This window comes from Cyanistes caeruleus, chromosome 4, assembly GCF_971803275.1.
Source record: "Cyanistes caeruleus chromosome 4, bCyaCae1.hap1.1, whole genome shotgun sequence".
NCBI classification, from domain to species: Eukaryota; Metazoa; Chordata; class Aves; order Passeriformes; family Paridae; genus Cyanistes; species Cyanistes caeruleus.
This window is the reverse complement of record NC_141704.1, coordinates 6931308-6947330: the sequence shown is the minus strand read 5'-3', so window position 1 is coordinate 6947330 and position 16023 is coordinate 6931308. Positions and strand designations below refer to the sequence as shown.

The 16023-nt window shown below is 39.2% G+C and overlaps 1 protein-coding gene across 3 annotated transcripts in view; it reads left to right on the top strand.

Moving 5' to 3' along the window:
• BEND7 (BEN domain containing 7) overlaps positions 1-16023 on the top strand; it is a 46579-nt gene that overhangs the window by 13186 nt on the left and 17370 nt on the right. For 2 of the 3 annotated variants that reach the window (XM_086886553.1, XM_086886554.1), the window contains exons 3-6: positions 248-547; positions 6206-6328; positions 8779-9044; positions 13624-13849. In XM_086886553.1, coding sequence (XP_086742679.1) covers positions 248-547; positions 6206-6328; positions 8779-9044; positions 13624-13849 — 915 coding nt within the window. The remainder of the gene's footprint in view (positions 1-247; positions 548-6205; positions 6329-8778; positions 9045-13623; positions 13850-16023) is intronic. The other variant, XM_086886556.1, reaches the window with a different exon arrangement.

The window sequence follows — 16023 nt, the reverse complement described above, 5'->3', positions numbered from 1 at the left end:
CAAAGCCTTAGAAACAGCATCAAGAAAGCCAAGTTCAGCAGGTCTTTCAGGCGCAAGAGCTGTCAGCCATGGCTGTGTGAAAGCATAGCCTGGTACACCCCAACGACCACTCAACCATCCCTTTTCTTTCTTGTTGTTATTTATTTATTTATGTGCTCCAACCCTTATTGGCATCTAAAACCACTAATTGCTACCCATTACTGTTTTTGCTAATTTACAGTGATAACTGTGGCTCTGTTTTCATTAGGAGATGAAAGCCGGGAAATTAAAAAACAAATTACAGGGATGAGAAGATTACTGAATGACAGCACTGGAAGAATCTATCAACGAGTTGGCAAAGAAGGAGAAAAACTGAAGGAAGAGCCCCAAGATTTAGACTTAGCCTGGGCCCAGCGCCTGAATCCCCCTGCGGAGTCCCAGGCGAGCCTTCATCCGTCACAGAGCGGTGCATGGAATGAGTTATCATCCCAAGCCAGCCATTTTTCAGGGCAATACGGAACTCGATCCAAAACGTTCCAAAATCAGGCTCGAACTGTGGCATCCAATGGTATGACCTGTTAGACACTGAGAATGGTGCCTTTTTTCCCCCCTCTCCTTGTTCTCTACTAAATATCTACCTTTGTTGTGATTATGTATTGTACCACTGCACTGAAAGCAGTTATCGTTCAGAGTCTACAAAATGAGCACATAGTTATCACTTCAAAAAGGTGTGAAAGTGGGCACTGTGCATTCTGCTACCATCTGCTTTAGCTTTACAATGGTTTCCTGGTGATAGGATTGAATTACTCAATGCCTTTACAAGCTTAATTTCTATACAGTACTTACTAAAACAGCTTTTGTCATTGTTATTAAATTCATGGCTAATTAAATGTCAACCTCTACCACTCCTCTTTGCCGTGAGTAATGTAGCACTGTTGTGACACCACTTGTGGAGCAGGATTCTTCTGCCTTTCATAAGGGGATGGCATCAGCCTTATAAAGGCCACTGAACTGCAGGTACAAAATTCCATCACAGCCTTAGGCTTTTATTCCAGTGAGACTATTGTAGAAAAGAGATGATGGAGTCTCCCCGTGAACAGCATGTGCTAGAGTGTGGCCAATACAGTACTGGCAGAGAATTCTGCCCTGAAGTAGATGGCAGTGTGCCTTTAAAATGCCTTTTTCTTACTAAGTCCCAGAGAATGGAAGTTTTGCTGCCAGATTAAAAAACTCTGCTGTCAAAACCCCACCATAACAATCTTCTAAATATGGAAGGACCCAAAATTCATTACACATCTCCTTCTTTGTCCTTAGAGGCCCTGGGCACTGGCAGGGACAGTTCTCTGCATGCACAGAAGTGCCCAAGCCTGCCACAGATTAGGTGCCTTGTTCCCAAATCCCGAAAGTAGGTGGAGCAGCACCTCTATCCCCTCAGGGGCCTGATTCAGCATGTGAGCTAAAATGTGTTGACAGGATTTGGCCCTATATGCAAGAAAATGTCAGCTTTGATTTTTTGTATATGGAGGAAGGATTCAGTTGACTTATGATCTTGTACAGGTTTGGAGTGGTCTATGGGACATGGAAGGGTCAGGTTGAGTAACTTCCTGGACTGGACAGGAGGAATGCCCAGGCTCCCAGCCCTTGGGGGAGCAGGAGCACCCCAGGAGGCACCTCCCATTGCAGCTGTCCTGCTACTGAAAGGAATGCAATCTTTTGGGTTACATAAAGGAGGGTGTGGGCCCTTTCCTCTGGCCACCTTTGAAAAGATGATCTGCATAACAATTTGGTTTGAGGTGTCTACCTCTGATGGGGTGTTATGATCCTGACTGCTGGTTGGACTCCAAAGCCTGGTCTCTAGGGAAGGAAGAAAAGCTTTTGATACTTCTCCGGGCAGCAAGTAAGCCCTGAAACTGCTCCTTACTCAGCCCACAGCTCTTCTGGGCATTTTAACACCCATCCCTTGGACTGGGAGTTGAGCATCAAACTCAGTATTTTAGATGTTATTCAGAGGATGGATAAAGTTCTTAAATGCTGGATGTAGAAATGCTGAACAATACTTGAAGGGAGATACAACTCTTAGGTACTTATCATGGTGTTTAAGTTACAAGAGCAAAACTGACAGACATAACCTTATTACCTGGGGCTGTCAGACTTAGGTAATCACTGGGGAGATGCTCAGGCATCTGTAGTAGGTGATCTGAGTCCAGAAACTCTTCCTGTTCGCAGTGGATAGATACTTTATAAAAATCGAAAACATATGTTGAAGGCTATCTGAATTGCTCAAAGTTGAATATAATAGACTCATCCAGTCCATCTCACTGGTGCACTTATCTACTTACAGGGTAAAGATGGTTCAAGGAGAGGCTGCAATAGATGTTTAATAGGTGCTGGTATAGAAAACATTAATGAGAAGCCTATTGACAATGATGCCTGGGGAGGCTACCTAGAACAGAGGCTAGACAGAGAAATAAAGTAGGTATTTATTAGAAAGGCCTTCAAAGGATACAGCTTGGGCAGTACAAGAGCCTGGCCAAGGCTACACCCAAGATGGATAACAGGTCACAAGTTTTTCACACTTAAAAGTTTGATCCATTTACATATTGGGGTTAATTGTCCAATTACAGCTTCAGATAATGAAGTCACATTCTCATAGTTTTACTCCCCCCAATTCACTTGTGTTTATACTTTTTGGGGGCCTGAAGCTGCAACTGTGACCTTTGTTCCCAGGCTGGAAAAGGATTGTTTTGTCTAAACTGTGAAGAGAACTTGCTAACACTTTGTATGAAGTTCAGAGTTATATACTAATGCAGTACAGAATCTGAAAAATATGAGCTAAAACTTAAGGCATCAACAAAAATAGAGTAAAGGAGGAACAGGGCAAGCCTAGACATTGCTGCAGCAGAGGGAAGAGTAGGAGCATACTTGAAAACGAAAGGGATTTATTCCAAACCAGACTTAAGGTTCCACAAGTCAGGATGTTAGGTAGGCATCTGTTACCTACTGATTTTAGTGGAAGCCAGCTGGGACTACAAACAGTGAGCACCATGTCTGTCCTATTAGAGACAACAAACTCACACTTGAGTTTCATTTCTTGTGTTCTGTACCAAATCCAGCAGTGATGCAGCAGCTGAATTGCTTTTAGGTTGTATCAAGATCATTTTCACTGGGTAGTTCTTGCATACTTTTCCAGTATGAACTGGTAGCAATGTTAGTTACAGTGAGTGAATTCCTTATAGCAGATCCAGCTGGAAGAAAACACTGTCCTGGGCTACTTACTGCTCGCATGGGGGAAGCAACTACTGTAATTGTGTCATTTCCTTCTCTCAGGTATCAAATTTGCCTGCTGGCTAGCTTCCAAAAGAGAGGGAGATGGCTCTTTAAAGACTCCTTCATAAAAATAAAAAGTCTGATCTCCTTTTAAAATTAAAAATTGATTTATAACAAGTGGAAAAGGGTTGCTTTTGTCCTCTAAAAATGATAAAGATAGTGCTTAGAACAATGACTGAGAATGCTCTACTAGATATTTCTTACAACACAATAACTGATCAGAGGAGGGAGGATAGAAAGAAAATAAAAAACCCTCATGAATATGCAAGGAGTCAGTAGAACTCTGCTTTGATTTGAAATATTGGTGGTCTCTTTTCCTATTTCCAGTACCTATGGTAGATTTACATGGGTAATTTCTATCAATGCTAATGGGGATTATAAAGTAAATCCCGTATGCCTCAATGGGAAAATAGACCCTTTGGTTTTCCATCAGGAGCCTGTGTGCCTGTGTGTTTTCATTAGGAACGTGTTATATTGCAAAAGGAAAGATGTACAGGTATTTACTGATACAATTTTTTCAAGTTTTCACATGCAGTTCCTTAAGAAGGAAACAAAAGCCAACAACCCTGTTTCCCCCCCACTGTCTTTGAGATATAATTTCCAGAAGTCCACTAGAATATTGAATTCTGATCAGGAGAGAGGACAGGCTTTATCCTGAGGATCTTTTAGTCTAAAACAACAGAGAAAGGACTGAGGAAAGGATGGTCTTGCTTTGTATTTTTGTCTGTTCATAAAACTCTTTTAATTTCTGGGGCTTCCATTTCTGGGGTACCTGCTTGTCTTACTGAAAGGTACAGAGTTATACTGATGCTATTAAATTCTAAGTAGTCTTGAAATTAATCTACTTAAAAGTCTACTAATAACAGGTAGGTAAAGGGTATTGGTGGAGCCAAGTTGAGGAACTCTGATTAATTTGCTGCAAAGCTAAAGATAGCATTCTTTTTCCCCCCTCTGTACTTGTAACAATGGGCTGAACACTTTATGGACCATTGAAAAGGTAAAATCCCATCCATGCCCCAAGGAACTTCCAATGAATTGACAAAGGAAGGGTAAGATCAAACTAGGCCGAGTCCTGCTGAGTCAGAAGCCTTTTTGTTTCTTCTTGAGATTCTCAGCCTGTTTTCCAAATAACTTTTTAGTTCTAAAAAATAATTTTATTTGCGTCTGAAACTTTGAACAGTTGAAGCCAGTAGTGCTATTGCCTTTGCTAGATTTGCAGAATTTTTTTTAACTACTCCATTTGTCTTAATACAGTTTTAACAGATTTTATCCATGTATGATATTTTAAAATGCCAAAATTTGTAATTGCAGTAGTGTGGAGAATCCCAGTATCTGAGGAAAAGAGGAGCATGACACCCAAAAGATGTCAGATGTCTTTAAGTGATGCATTAGTTTAACTTTACAAGTAGCTCACCTTTGGAGTGTGACCATGAGTTTGCTCAAGCCTAATAGATGTTGCTTCAGATCTGAAGGACTATATAGAAGGAGGTAGAGAACAAGTGCCTGGTGGTGACCAGATTTTCAGTTACTTCAAATAAGGATTAAAGTCAGAGGATCTGTGTGGGTCTGACATCAGGTATTTCTGATGAAAGAACCCAAACCTAAAAAGGTATCAGTAATCTGGTTTGGCTTCAGAGAAAAGCAGAAGTAATATTGAAAAATGTGAAGATTTATAAGTGGAGATTAAATGAATTGCTTATATTCGCTTAAGCGACATAATGATTAAAGGGCACCTGGGAAGTGTCGGACTGTGGAAGAAAAAGGTAAATACACTGGCTGAAGTCCACAGTGACACCAAGTGAGGTTATTTTGTTAGGTGTATTTGTACCTATCTTCATAAAATGGTCATCTCTCCACCTGCAGTCTTGAGCAGTAAAATAGCCATCAATTTAAATGACTGTAAGGACATTTGGAAAGAAAGGGAGGTGCATCCCATCTAGCCTCAGTTTCAGTCAGATACTGTTAGGTGTTTTGTTGAATTTTGAAATTTTTATTTGCAGCATTAAAACTAGGGATACAGCTGTCTTAAGCTTAAATGCAAGATAGAACTATCCAGCAAAGTTTGAAATCCATCAACTGTTACAGCCTGTTCTAATTCAGAACAAAAAATGCAAAACTTCTGGAAAGTAAAGCAGTAATAAAAGCACTGCTGAGGGCTAGAACTAGAACTATGTAAGTTCGGTTAAAATCTAGTAAGAATTCTAGAGAAAAGGAATCTCTTGAACTAATACATTAATTTTCAAAGGGAAACTATGGAAAGCCCATCTTGTAGGTCACAGTGATGGAAACCATCATAAAAAACAATCTCACCCTAGCAAACAGAAGAGCAAATATGAAAGTTTTCGTTGCTGGTGGTTCTTTTCTGTCATGTTTTTTGGGTTTGTTTTTTTTTCTCCAAGTAGGGTATTTTATTTTCATTCTCTTTTATTCACGTGGTAAAGAATCACCTGTAGCATTCAAGTAGTTTAAAAATTCCTAGACCCTCATTTTATGTACAGTAAAAACCTTTATTGCACAGACTGTCTTTATTCTTTTAAGGCTTTTTTTTGTGTGTGTGTGATAAAATGAGTATGTTTGTAATGAGGTTTTGTACTTCTGTTATTCACGTTGAACCAGCCTGACAATAGAGAGCCCTGCTGTGACGAGTGCGTTACGTTCACACTGAGCAGTCTTCTCCAGCCCATGTAACATTGCATCCCAACTCAATATAATTGCATGTATTAGTAATTGAATAAAAACTAGTGGTCCCTTCCTCTTAAAAGGAATCATGTTGAAAATTATTTCCTTTCATGCTTTTGATCTAAGTTTACAATCTGATATATTGATCATAGTTTAATATTGTTGTCTGGGTGATTTTGTGTGAGTTACATCTCTCCCATTTCATTCCCCTCTCTTTCAGGAGAAATCCCAATGGTGAATTCATCAGTTGGACCAAACTGCTGTACATGTAATTGCCAGTCAACCTTGCAGGCGATTCTTCAAGAGCTCAAGACCATGCGAAAGTTGATGCAGATTCAAGCAGGTACAGTGACCAGTCCCATATATGTGTACCTGTGACAAGCACTGAGTTGAGGATGGCCCAGCTTGTTGCAGGGTATTGGACAAGATGGTCTTTGGAGGTCCCTTCCAAACCCAAACTGTTCTATGATTCTGTGGTCTTCCTGTTAGGGAATGGTCTAGGAAAGTAAAGTCTGTGTGGGCACTCAGGAAAACCTGGATTGTTTCCTGCTCTCCTGACAAATTGGCCAAAGTTAAATTTTCACAAGTTTCTTGGAAATGCAATTTCTACTTTTCGGATCCCTACCTGTAATATGGGATTTTATCTTGTAGCCTTTTAAGGCTAAATTGAAAATAAAATTAATGTGATCATAATTATGGATGATCATATTATGGATGAGATCCATAATGAGAGCTGAGTGGACAGGTCAATATGCCATAACCATCTGCAGTTTGTTTTCACGGTGCAGTGATTCAGGGGTGCCAAATGCTACTTCACTCGTATTCTGCTTACCAGTTCACATAAAATTTGAAGGTAGCTGAAAGTTACCAAATAGCTTTTCATTCAAACCTCATTTAGCTCTGTGGTAGTCTCAGCTGAGCTAGCCACTGCATGTCATGGCCTCCACCCTTACTCTGGCCGTGAAGTACCAGCTTTCAGTGTGTATACCAGCTGTGTATCTGTTCACTGGGGAAAACTATTGAGTCTAGTTTTCTCCTAGGTTGGGAGCTGAAACAGAACAGTGCAGAGCCAGAAGAGTAGTTGAGCCAGCAAGATAATGAGAACATGGTAGGTAGAGTTAAGTTGTCATAGGCTGATGTGAAGCTGCAGACTGTGCTACCTAAAAGTTAGTGCTAATACTAATGAGGAGATAGAGATGTTGGAGATTTTGTCAGTTGACTTGCCCATCCAGCATGAGTGATGGGGATTGGAGCCATGGAGGCTTCCCTCATGGAGAGGCTGGATAAGACCTCTGTAAGAAAAGGGAGTGTTGAGTAATTAACTGAAATATGGGTGGAGTGAAGGGCTGACTAAACTCCTTGTCTCCATGGTGTATAATGTCTGAGTGAGTGATGGGAATGATCAGACAGGTTTTGTAATATCCGTTGACACACATAAAAATGCTTTTCTAGAAGTCATCAATTTACAAAGAAGAACACAAAAGCCCAGTTTTACAATTTTTGCTGGTACATGGGATTCTTCATGCAGTCACACTGATTTCATTGAAATCACATGGTTGATTGAAAAATGGCTTGTGAGTGAGAGTTAGAAAACTGGTGTCTATGCCAGAAGAGCTGATTCCTCAGTAGCAGAACTTTTCTTTTTTATTATGTATCTACAGAGTAAGTACCTTTGCTAGTCTGTGAATCTTTTGATTCACTTGGAATGCTTCATAGTTTCTGAAATTATGGTTTTACAGAGGACAAAAAAATAATTTGGCATTTTTGTTGCTAAAAGAAAAAACTCTAAAATTCAAACTTGTAAGTGAAAGTGTAATAACTTACTTTAGTATTCAAACACCCTACTGTCTTAATTACAAACTACACATCTCAGTCTTGTAAATCCTTGCCAGAAATTAAATATTCCAGAAATCTTTTAATAAACAATAGTCTGAGGTTTGTTTTTTTCCTGAAGCTTTGTAGATGAAGACTTTTTGTAGCTTGCTCATATCTTGAATAAACTTGATCTACATGTATAGCACTTACGGCTTTTTCTTTGTTTGTTTTGAGCTTGATCTTAGTGATTTATCCACACATGTAATTGTATCTTGATAGTGTTCTTCTAGAGGACTTATTCATATTGATACAGGTTCAGGATTAGTGCCTTAATTTATACAAGTGATTGTGGATACTGGAAATTGCGAAATACTGATAAATGTAAAATATATTTTCTGACACTTCAGAGGTAATACATGCCAGTTTTTGTGTATGAGCAAAACACACTTTGGGTTATTTTTTCCCCCAGAAATTAAACTATTGAATAGTGTTTTCACTCATTCTTGACATAATGGTACTTGAAATGTTCTTGCTGAGCTAATTAACTTGGAGACCACAGTCATAAAAATAACTGTAATTGCATTAGCAATTGTATTATCTTATTTTATCAGGAAGAAATCCTCAAAGACAGTGAGATTCTCAGTCATTCAGAGGGCACACAAATTAATCGTCACTTAAGTACTTCATGTCACCAACCATCCAATGGTCAGTAGGAAAAAGAGCTGTGTGTTCCTAATTTTCTTTAAATACTGTTCATCAGTATGGCTTGAAAAGCTCACTGTCATTATCCTCATTGTACAGATGGGAAAATTATGCAAAGGTGATAAAACTTATTTGTTTCCCATGCACCAGCAGCCCTGAAAATCACATCACTTATCTAGAAAATAAGTTCAGTGAGTCAGTAGTTTAATGTTGCATCTGTGTGGTTATTCATGGGCTTTTGTCTATAAAATTAATGCATTAATTCCTTTCATTCAGTTGGGACTCAAAACAGACAGCAGCCTACTGTTCCTCTGATTTGTGCACAGAAGTCAACAATATCAAGAAAGAGAAATAAAAAGAGAAAACTGCCCCTCAAAGCTGTTGAAGCAGTTACCATGAATAAGAAACCCAGCTCTCCAGAGAATGAGAAGAGGCTGACAGCAAACTCGGAACAATCGAGTCTGGAAGCAGTTGAACCCCCCCTGAAGCCAGAGACCCCTGTTTCAGGGTTTGGAATTATCCTTGAATCGGCCTCATCAGATGTAAGTTAAAATTTTAATATGCAGGATTGCAAGATTTTGAAATATTGACTCATTCAGGAGATTCAGTACTCAAGTCACATTGATGCATCTTCCCACTTTTTGTTAGAATAAACAAGCAAATCTTGGGAAGGAGTGAATGGAGATGTTAGAGTTAGATGTGTGAAGTGCTCATTACAGGATTCTGGGTTTTTTTCCCAACTTTAACAAGCATGAAAACTTGAAGTTTTCCCTTGAGTTCAAGGCTCCTGTTTTTTGAGTTTTCATGGAAACTTGTTCTTCATCTCCCCAATGCCAAGAGCCACTGTTGAGATGAGGAGACATGAAAAGTGCAAGGTGTGTAAAGCATTCACAGCCCTATCATTGCTGATGAGACCATGTAGTCCACACATATGTCTTTATCCTGCCAAGGAGTATTTATGTGCTTTCCTGCTTTTCTGGTCCCACTGATTTTGGGGGGACTCTTCATCTCTAGAAAATTCATTTTTGCTGAATTGGGTCATTTTGTCTTGATTGCTGTGTGCTGGAATAGGGCCTCCGTACTGTTGATGATGTCAGTGTGACTAAAAAGGCCAAAATTTGCTGCTCTAAGAATGTGCACTTTTCCTATAGAAAATTGCAGTAAGCATGTTTTCTTGATTCATGCATGTGCTGATAGAAATTCCATGTATCTGGTGGATGATTGGCTTTGTTTAATGACCAAATTGATGTCATCCAGACCAGTTCACTGATGAGTAAACTGTTCATTAATTCCTCTAATATATTTTTAATTTTGAGCAGCTCTTTCCAATTTCCTAAGTACTGTGAGCTAGAAAAACATAATTAAATTCAGTATCAATAAGCGTAAATGAAAACAATGCAGCAGATAATATTCTATCCTTCTGGAAGAGGGAACTAATAATAAAAAAGAGCAGTCAGAATAATTCAGTTACAGAGATTCAAGCCACACCACTAATTAGGTTGCAGTCTCATGCCACAGAGTCAGTGTAGTGATACAGAATAGCTAGTTTGATGCTTTTTTTCAGAGGGTTTCCTTTTGTAGTACTACGCTTAATAATGTTTGAGGTAAAGGTTTGGGGAGGACTGGTAATTTGTCTCCGGCATGCAATTTGTGCTTATAATTTTTTTTTGCTTGTGGCACTCTTGTCAGCTTGAAACACAGTTTTGAAAACAGTTTTGTGCTTGCAATGGAATTTAATTTGGCTTTATGAATGTGTTCCATTGCTGGACACGATTCTTTGTAGTTGCCAGTTTGACCTAAGGAAAAAAAGAAGAGAAAACATGTGGCTCATAAATCAGGTCTTCATCTGTCCTTCCATGCTTGAGCCCCTGCTTGCCACAACAGTTGTTTGACTAAATTTACAGAGCCAGAACCCCAAGACAAACAAATTGATTTTGTTTTGTCTTTGGAAAGAAAACATTTGAGTTCTGAAAACAGATATATTCAATGTGAAAATAAAATGTGACCTTAAATATTTTGTGAAGGCTTAAGAAAGTCACTTCTTTGAGAATGAATGGCAACATTATCTTTTTCTACTTTTTTTTAAGCATAAAACACACATCTCTGGTGTGGTCACAACCAGCATGTCTGTATGCCTGAAAAAACCTGAAAGATTTTACAAAGCACCATGTATGAATGTTCCCTTGAGAATATTCCACAGGTTGCCTGTAGTGTGTGCTGTGTCATACATCACCACTGCTGCCACTGCAATTTTGCCAACATTTATTGAACTTTAAGAAGAATCCAAATTTAATGGATATGAAATCGGGGCTGCCAAAACTAGTGCAATTAGTTCAGACATGCTGAGATGAAATACTGCTACTTAGAGAGGTGGAAAATGTCTTTGTGAGACAAGCCCTTAATCTGGCCCGTGGATCAGAGAATCTGATTACAACTCTTTAGCTGAACTTGTGTTTGTTTTACAGTTGTAATATTTCATTTATAACCTAATCATTTTTAATCTACATATACAACCTACTAAAATATCTAGGGCTAAATCTAATTCACTGGCTGTTAATTTTAGCACAGCAAATGCCTTTAGCATTCAGGTCTTCTTTATTTTGTTGTTCACAAATAGTTTACTCTCCAGTTCCTTTTGCCATAATCATTATCTATTAATAAGTGCTTTTTCTTTGAGAAATCACATTCAAAGTGATCATGAAGTTCAAATGGTTACTGATTATCTTTGAAGAATAGTTAACTACTAAAGGAAAGCAAGAATAAATCATAATTTTACCTTTAACTGTTTTACTGGTAAAAGAATTGATCCCTATATTAAGAATAAAACAGTCAAAACTAAAATAATACGGAATCCTCCACACTGGTACAATGGTAAGGTTTGAAATATATTTTACAGCTGTATTGTAGGGTGGTTGGTGCACCTGCTGAAGTGTAAGGCAGGTGTCCTAAGGTAAGACCAGGGAAGAGGGAAACCACCCACAGAAGAGAAAAAGCTCACTTGATTTTTCAGTACAAATACAGAAGATAATAGCAGGGCCTCGTGATCCTTCTGCCTTTTTGGGTTTTAAGTAGGAGGTGTCATAAAAGGTACCACAGGAACAACTGGCTTTTGGTGAGGGTACCAGCAATAGTGTGGCCAGCAGGACCAAGGCAGTGACTGTCCTTCTGTACTCAGCACTGGTGAGGCCTCACCTCAAATCCTAGCATCAGTTTTGGGCCCCTCACAACAGAGACACATATTTAAAACGTATGTAAATGTGGCACCTGGGGACATAGTTTAGTGATGGGTTAGTGTCTGGACTTAATGATCTTTAGGGCTTTTTCCAACCTAAACTTCTACGGTTCTATAGTTCCTCTGCCCTGAGTGTCTGTATCATTGAGGTCATCTTGGATGGCTATCAAAAGACCAAAGGAACAGAACAGAGCAGGTATCCTTCATCACCATGTCAGCTGAATTGTGGTTTTTGATTTACATGAAGTAGAATTTTTCACAGGTTGTGAACTTGGCCAGCATTTATTTACTCTTGAAAGTCTTTTCTGTCACCAGAAGTTTAGAAGTAACACATTAAAAATGCACCTACATTTGAATATTGCCAAATGTCATTAACTGACTGTTTTGCTGGATCCAGTATTTTGAAAGTTCTTGAGGTAAAAAAATCAAATTTTCATCCAGAAAAAGCTGAGGAACTACATGCTTCTTAGAATTTTGTTGTTGTTATTGCTATCTGCATATTTTAAGATTCTTCATCCTGGCATCCCAAAGCATTGTAATCTTCAGTTTTATCACACAGTAAACATCCATAACCCATGACAGTACATGCTTTGGAAATATTCTACTTGCTGCAACACTCTTCATACTGATTTTTAGAAATCCATGGGAAAAGAATTACACAGCTAAATTGTTCTGAGACTGGCAGCCCTTTCTTCTGTCTAGACTCAAGATGTTCGCAGGTGATATGATGGGAGATGGCATTTGCTCTTGCTCTGTAAACCTCTCTGAAAATGCATCATCATTGCTGAATATATTTCATGTAGGGGAAAAAAAGGGCAAGTTCTTAGGAGTAAGGCTGTTATGTTGGCTTATTTCCTCACATCATGATCACTGATTCTTTCATCTCCTTGCCAACTTCTAAACAACATTTTCAGAATTTTAGTTTATTCTACATGTGTCTACAATGTGTCTTTATTCTAGATATTTAATTATGCCATGAAGAAATCTTCCTATAAGCATTGTATGATACTCACAGAAGAAAATTCTGCAAATGCTGTTCATGTAATTTCTGATATGTACAGACAGGGGCAGCAAAAAGACTCTTGGTAAGGGGACTTCCTCAAAGGCCTTTGTCTATTTTGGCCCTCAGTGTACTTGAGAGAAGACTCTTGTGAAATATAAGCAGGTTTTCTTTTCTCTTCTCCTCCATTTCACCTTCTGGCAGTCACTTAAATCCCTGTGATTTAGTGTTGCAGATTTTTGTACTGAAATAAGCTGTCTGTCTAACATCATCCTCTCTAAACATGCGTTTTGGGACTATGAGAAGGAAGGACAAATGGATGCTCAGCAAGTGCTGGCTCCAGGGGCAGTCTTGAATTCATCATCTGCTTATACTCATATGGGCCATATCTTCACTGGAATCCCTCTTGGGAAGCCACGTGGAATGGGCCAGTATCCCTGCATTTGTGCTTCTTGGAAGTGCCTGGCTGCCCCACAGCACGCTCGTTCACAGCATTTGGCAGTGAAACAAGTCCATTAAATGGTTAGATAAATGTCCAAAAAGCATCACTTAGGAGCGCTGCACTGGGATGATCCTGTGCTTTGTCGTTATTACCCAACATTGAAAGGTATCTGTTGTCTTTTTGTTAGCTGTATGCCTAGAAATGATGTCAGTAATTGTTAACTTTTACAGATGTTAGACAAGGAGTGTGATTGTTTGATTTGCCTTTTAAGGTGCTTATTCACTGATGGGGTTTGATTTCAATGAATTAGGCTGCTGTAGTCCTGAATAGCTTTGTAGAGATTCATGGTTTGATGAAGTGATTGTAAAGTCTCACCAGATGCATGACTGAAGTAAAATAATGTCTTTGAATGCTTGTTTAATTAAAACATTTGTATTCTTTTGGTAGCCAGAAGTGCAACTTGCAGAAGGCTTTGACGTCTTCATGCCGAAATCTCAGCTGGACTCAATACTATCAAACTATACTCGCTCAGGAAGTCTGCTCTTTAGGAAGCTGGTCTGTGCATTTTTTGATGACAAGACTTTGGCTAACTCTTTACCAAATGGCAAAAGGAAAAGAGGGCTCAATGACAACCGGAAAGGACTAGACCAAAATATTGTGGGTGCAATAAAAGGTAAGTTTTCTGCTTTCTTTTGTATGTGTAATTAGAACTCTCAACTAAGGAGAGTATAAGGGGATTAGAATTTCTGACGTGTGTTAGGTCTATTAAAATATGCAGTCTTATTTTTATTCCCTTTCATTCACTTGTTAAAAATAGCTTCTACGGGGACAGCTTGTGTTAATTTTAAGCCAGTGATCCTGGTTTCTGAAGTCAGGCTCTAAGGTTAGAAACTCAATGTTCGTGTAAGATAATTATTTTTTTCCCCCAGATATCAGAGATGCAAAGAAATCTTGAAAACATAATGATAGTGTAACTGATACCCTTCAAAGTTCTGAATCTTGTACTGTATTTGACTGTGTCTGCTCTGTAAATTTTTCAATAGTTGGTGGCTGGATTGGGGAGAGATGGAGGAAGATACTACTGGCATGAGATGAGTTTGATGCTCATAAGTACAGTGGTCCTCCTCTTGGGGAACCAAATTTCTTGGTGTAAGCACCTTTTGCTGGGTGATTTTTCATAGCAATCACTGCTATCTAGCTTCCAGAAGAATACATGTACCTTCAAACTCTGTGATGACAGTATATAAAGAGCTGGTATTAGGCCAGAGGTTGTGAACAGGATTCTGTTTCAAAATCTGATATTGTAGGGACAATATCTACCTTACCAAAAGACAGGCCAGAATTAAGCTCTAAGAGTAATGCTGTGACTTGTTCTCAGGTACAGATTGCTAACTTAGGAGACATAGGGCAATAAGAAGAGCTTCTGTGAGTGCATTGGCAGCAAAAGGAGGCAGGATAATCTTCTGCAGTCACCTCTGTGCCAACTTTTGGACCCCTCTACCCATGAAAGAAAGGCATTGACAAATTGGCTGGAGTCCAGTACAGGGACCACCAAGGCTTATGACTTCACCACTTTCCTGCTTCAGTACCAAATGAGGAGAGTCTGAGAGAACTGGAGAGAAAATTATTCAGGAGAAGCCTTACTGCTATTCACAACTACCTAATGGGATGATATGGAGAAGTGGAGTCAGACTCTTCCCAAAGGCAAAAGAAGCACTGAACATGTGGAAAATTGCTAAGGAGAAGCACTTTTGGCATAAGGGTGGTTGAGCAGCACAGTAGGGGCTCAGAGAGGCTGAAGGATCTCCATCCCTGGAAATACTCAAAATGTGAGTGGTCACAGGCCAGAGCATTTTGATCTAGTTGACCACACTTTGAGCAGCAGGCTGGGCATGCAGGCCTTCAGAGGACCCTCTCAAGTGTGCATGTCTGCCACAAAGTGTATGTTGTGCTTATGCCATTGCAGCTGACAGAGTTACACTTGTATTTACGTTTAAATCACAAACTGTTCTGTACTTTCTTTTCTTGAGCTCAGTAATCTGCAAAAATCTGAATCTGAATTCTCTCTATCTGTATCTCATTGTTCCTTAAAAGCTTTAATAAATAAGTAAATGAAAGAGAGAGGAGTTCAAAATTACTTCCAAAAAACCCACTCTAATTTGAACAGCACTTGATAAAATAAATGTTTTACAGTAAATGCAACAGCACTATTAAAATAGCAGCTGGTACCCACTGCAGAAAGCAATGTTTCTCAGTAGCTAAGATTGTATTAGTGGAGCAGATTCTGAGGCTTGGCTTAACCTCTTCCCTTGAGTTTAAAAGAAGAAAGGAGGGACTTGTAGTTCCAACAGAAACATTTAATCTCTGATGGTACTACTAGGTACCACTGCCATAACAGTGACCTTTATTGGCATTTAGAGTATTGCCCAAATGCTAGTGCCTGATCCCTGATAGGGAAGCCTGTCCCTAAAAGCTGTGATGGAATAAGATGCCAAGGTCTGACGTCCTGTGGATCTTCACTCAGTCTGGCTCCAATAGCACCCTTCTTCCCTCCAATGAGCTGGGCTTATCAGACACTGAGGTTTCATTTATTCCAAGAAATAACTGAGCCAGTATGAAATCTCTACAAGAACAACATCATGTTGTTTGCATTATTATCTTTAGGACATTACTCTACCACGTGCCCAGATATCCTTTAGTGGCACTTTTAGTCCTTTTCCATGACAGAGGTACAAAAGGCTACATTCATGACAAAGATGGGCAGAGAATTTAAAGGAGGGACTGTTTGCTTGAAAATCATTCTTCCTGTCTGAAAACATTTTCATTGCTGTCCTTACAAGTAATTTA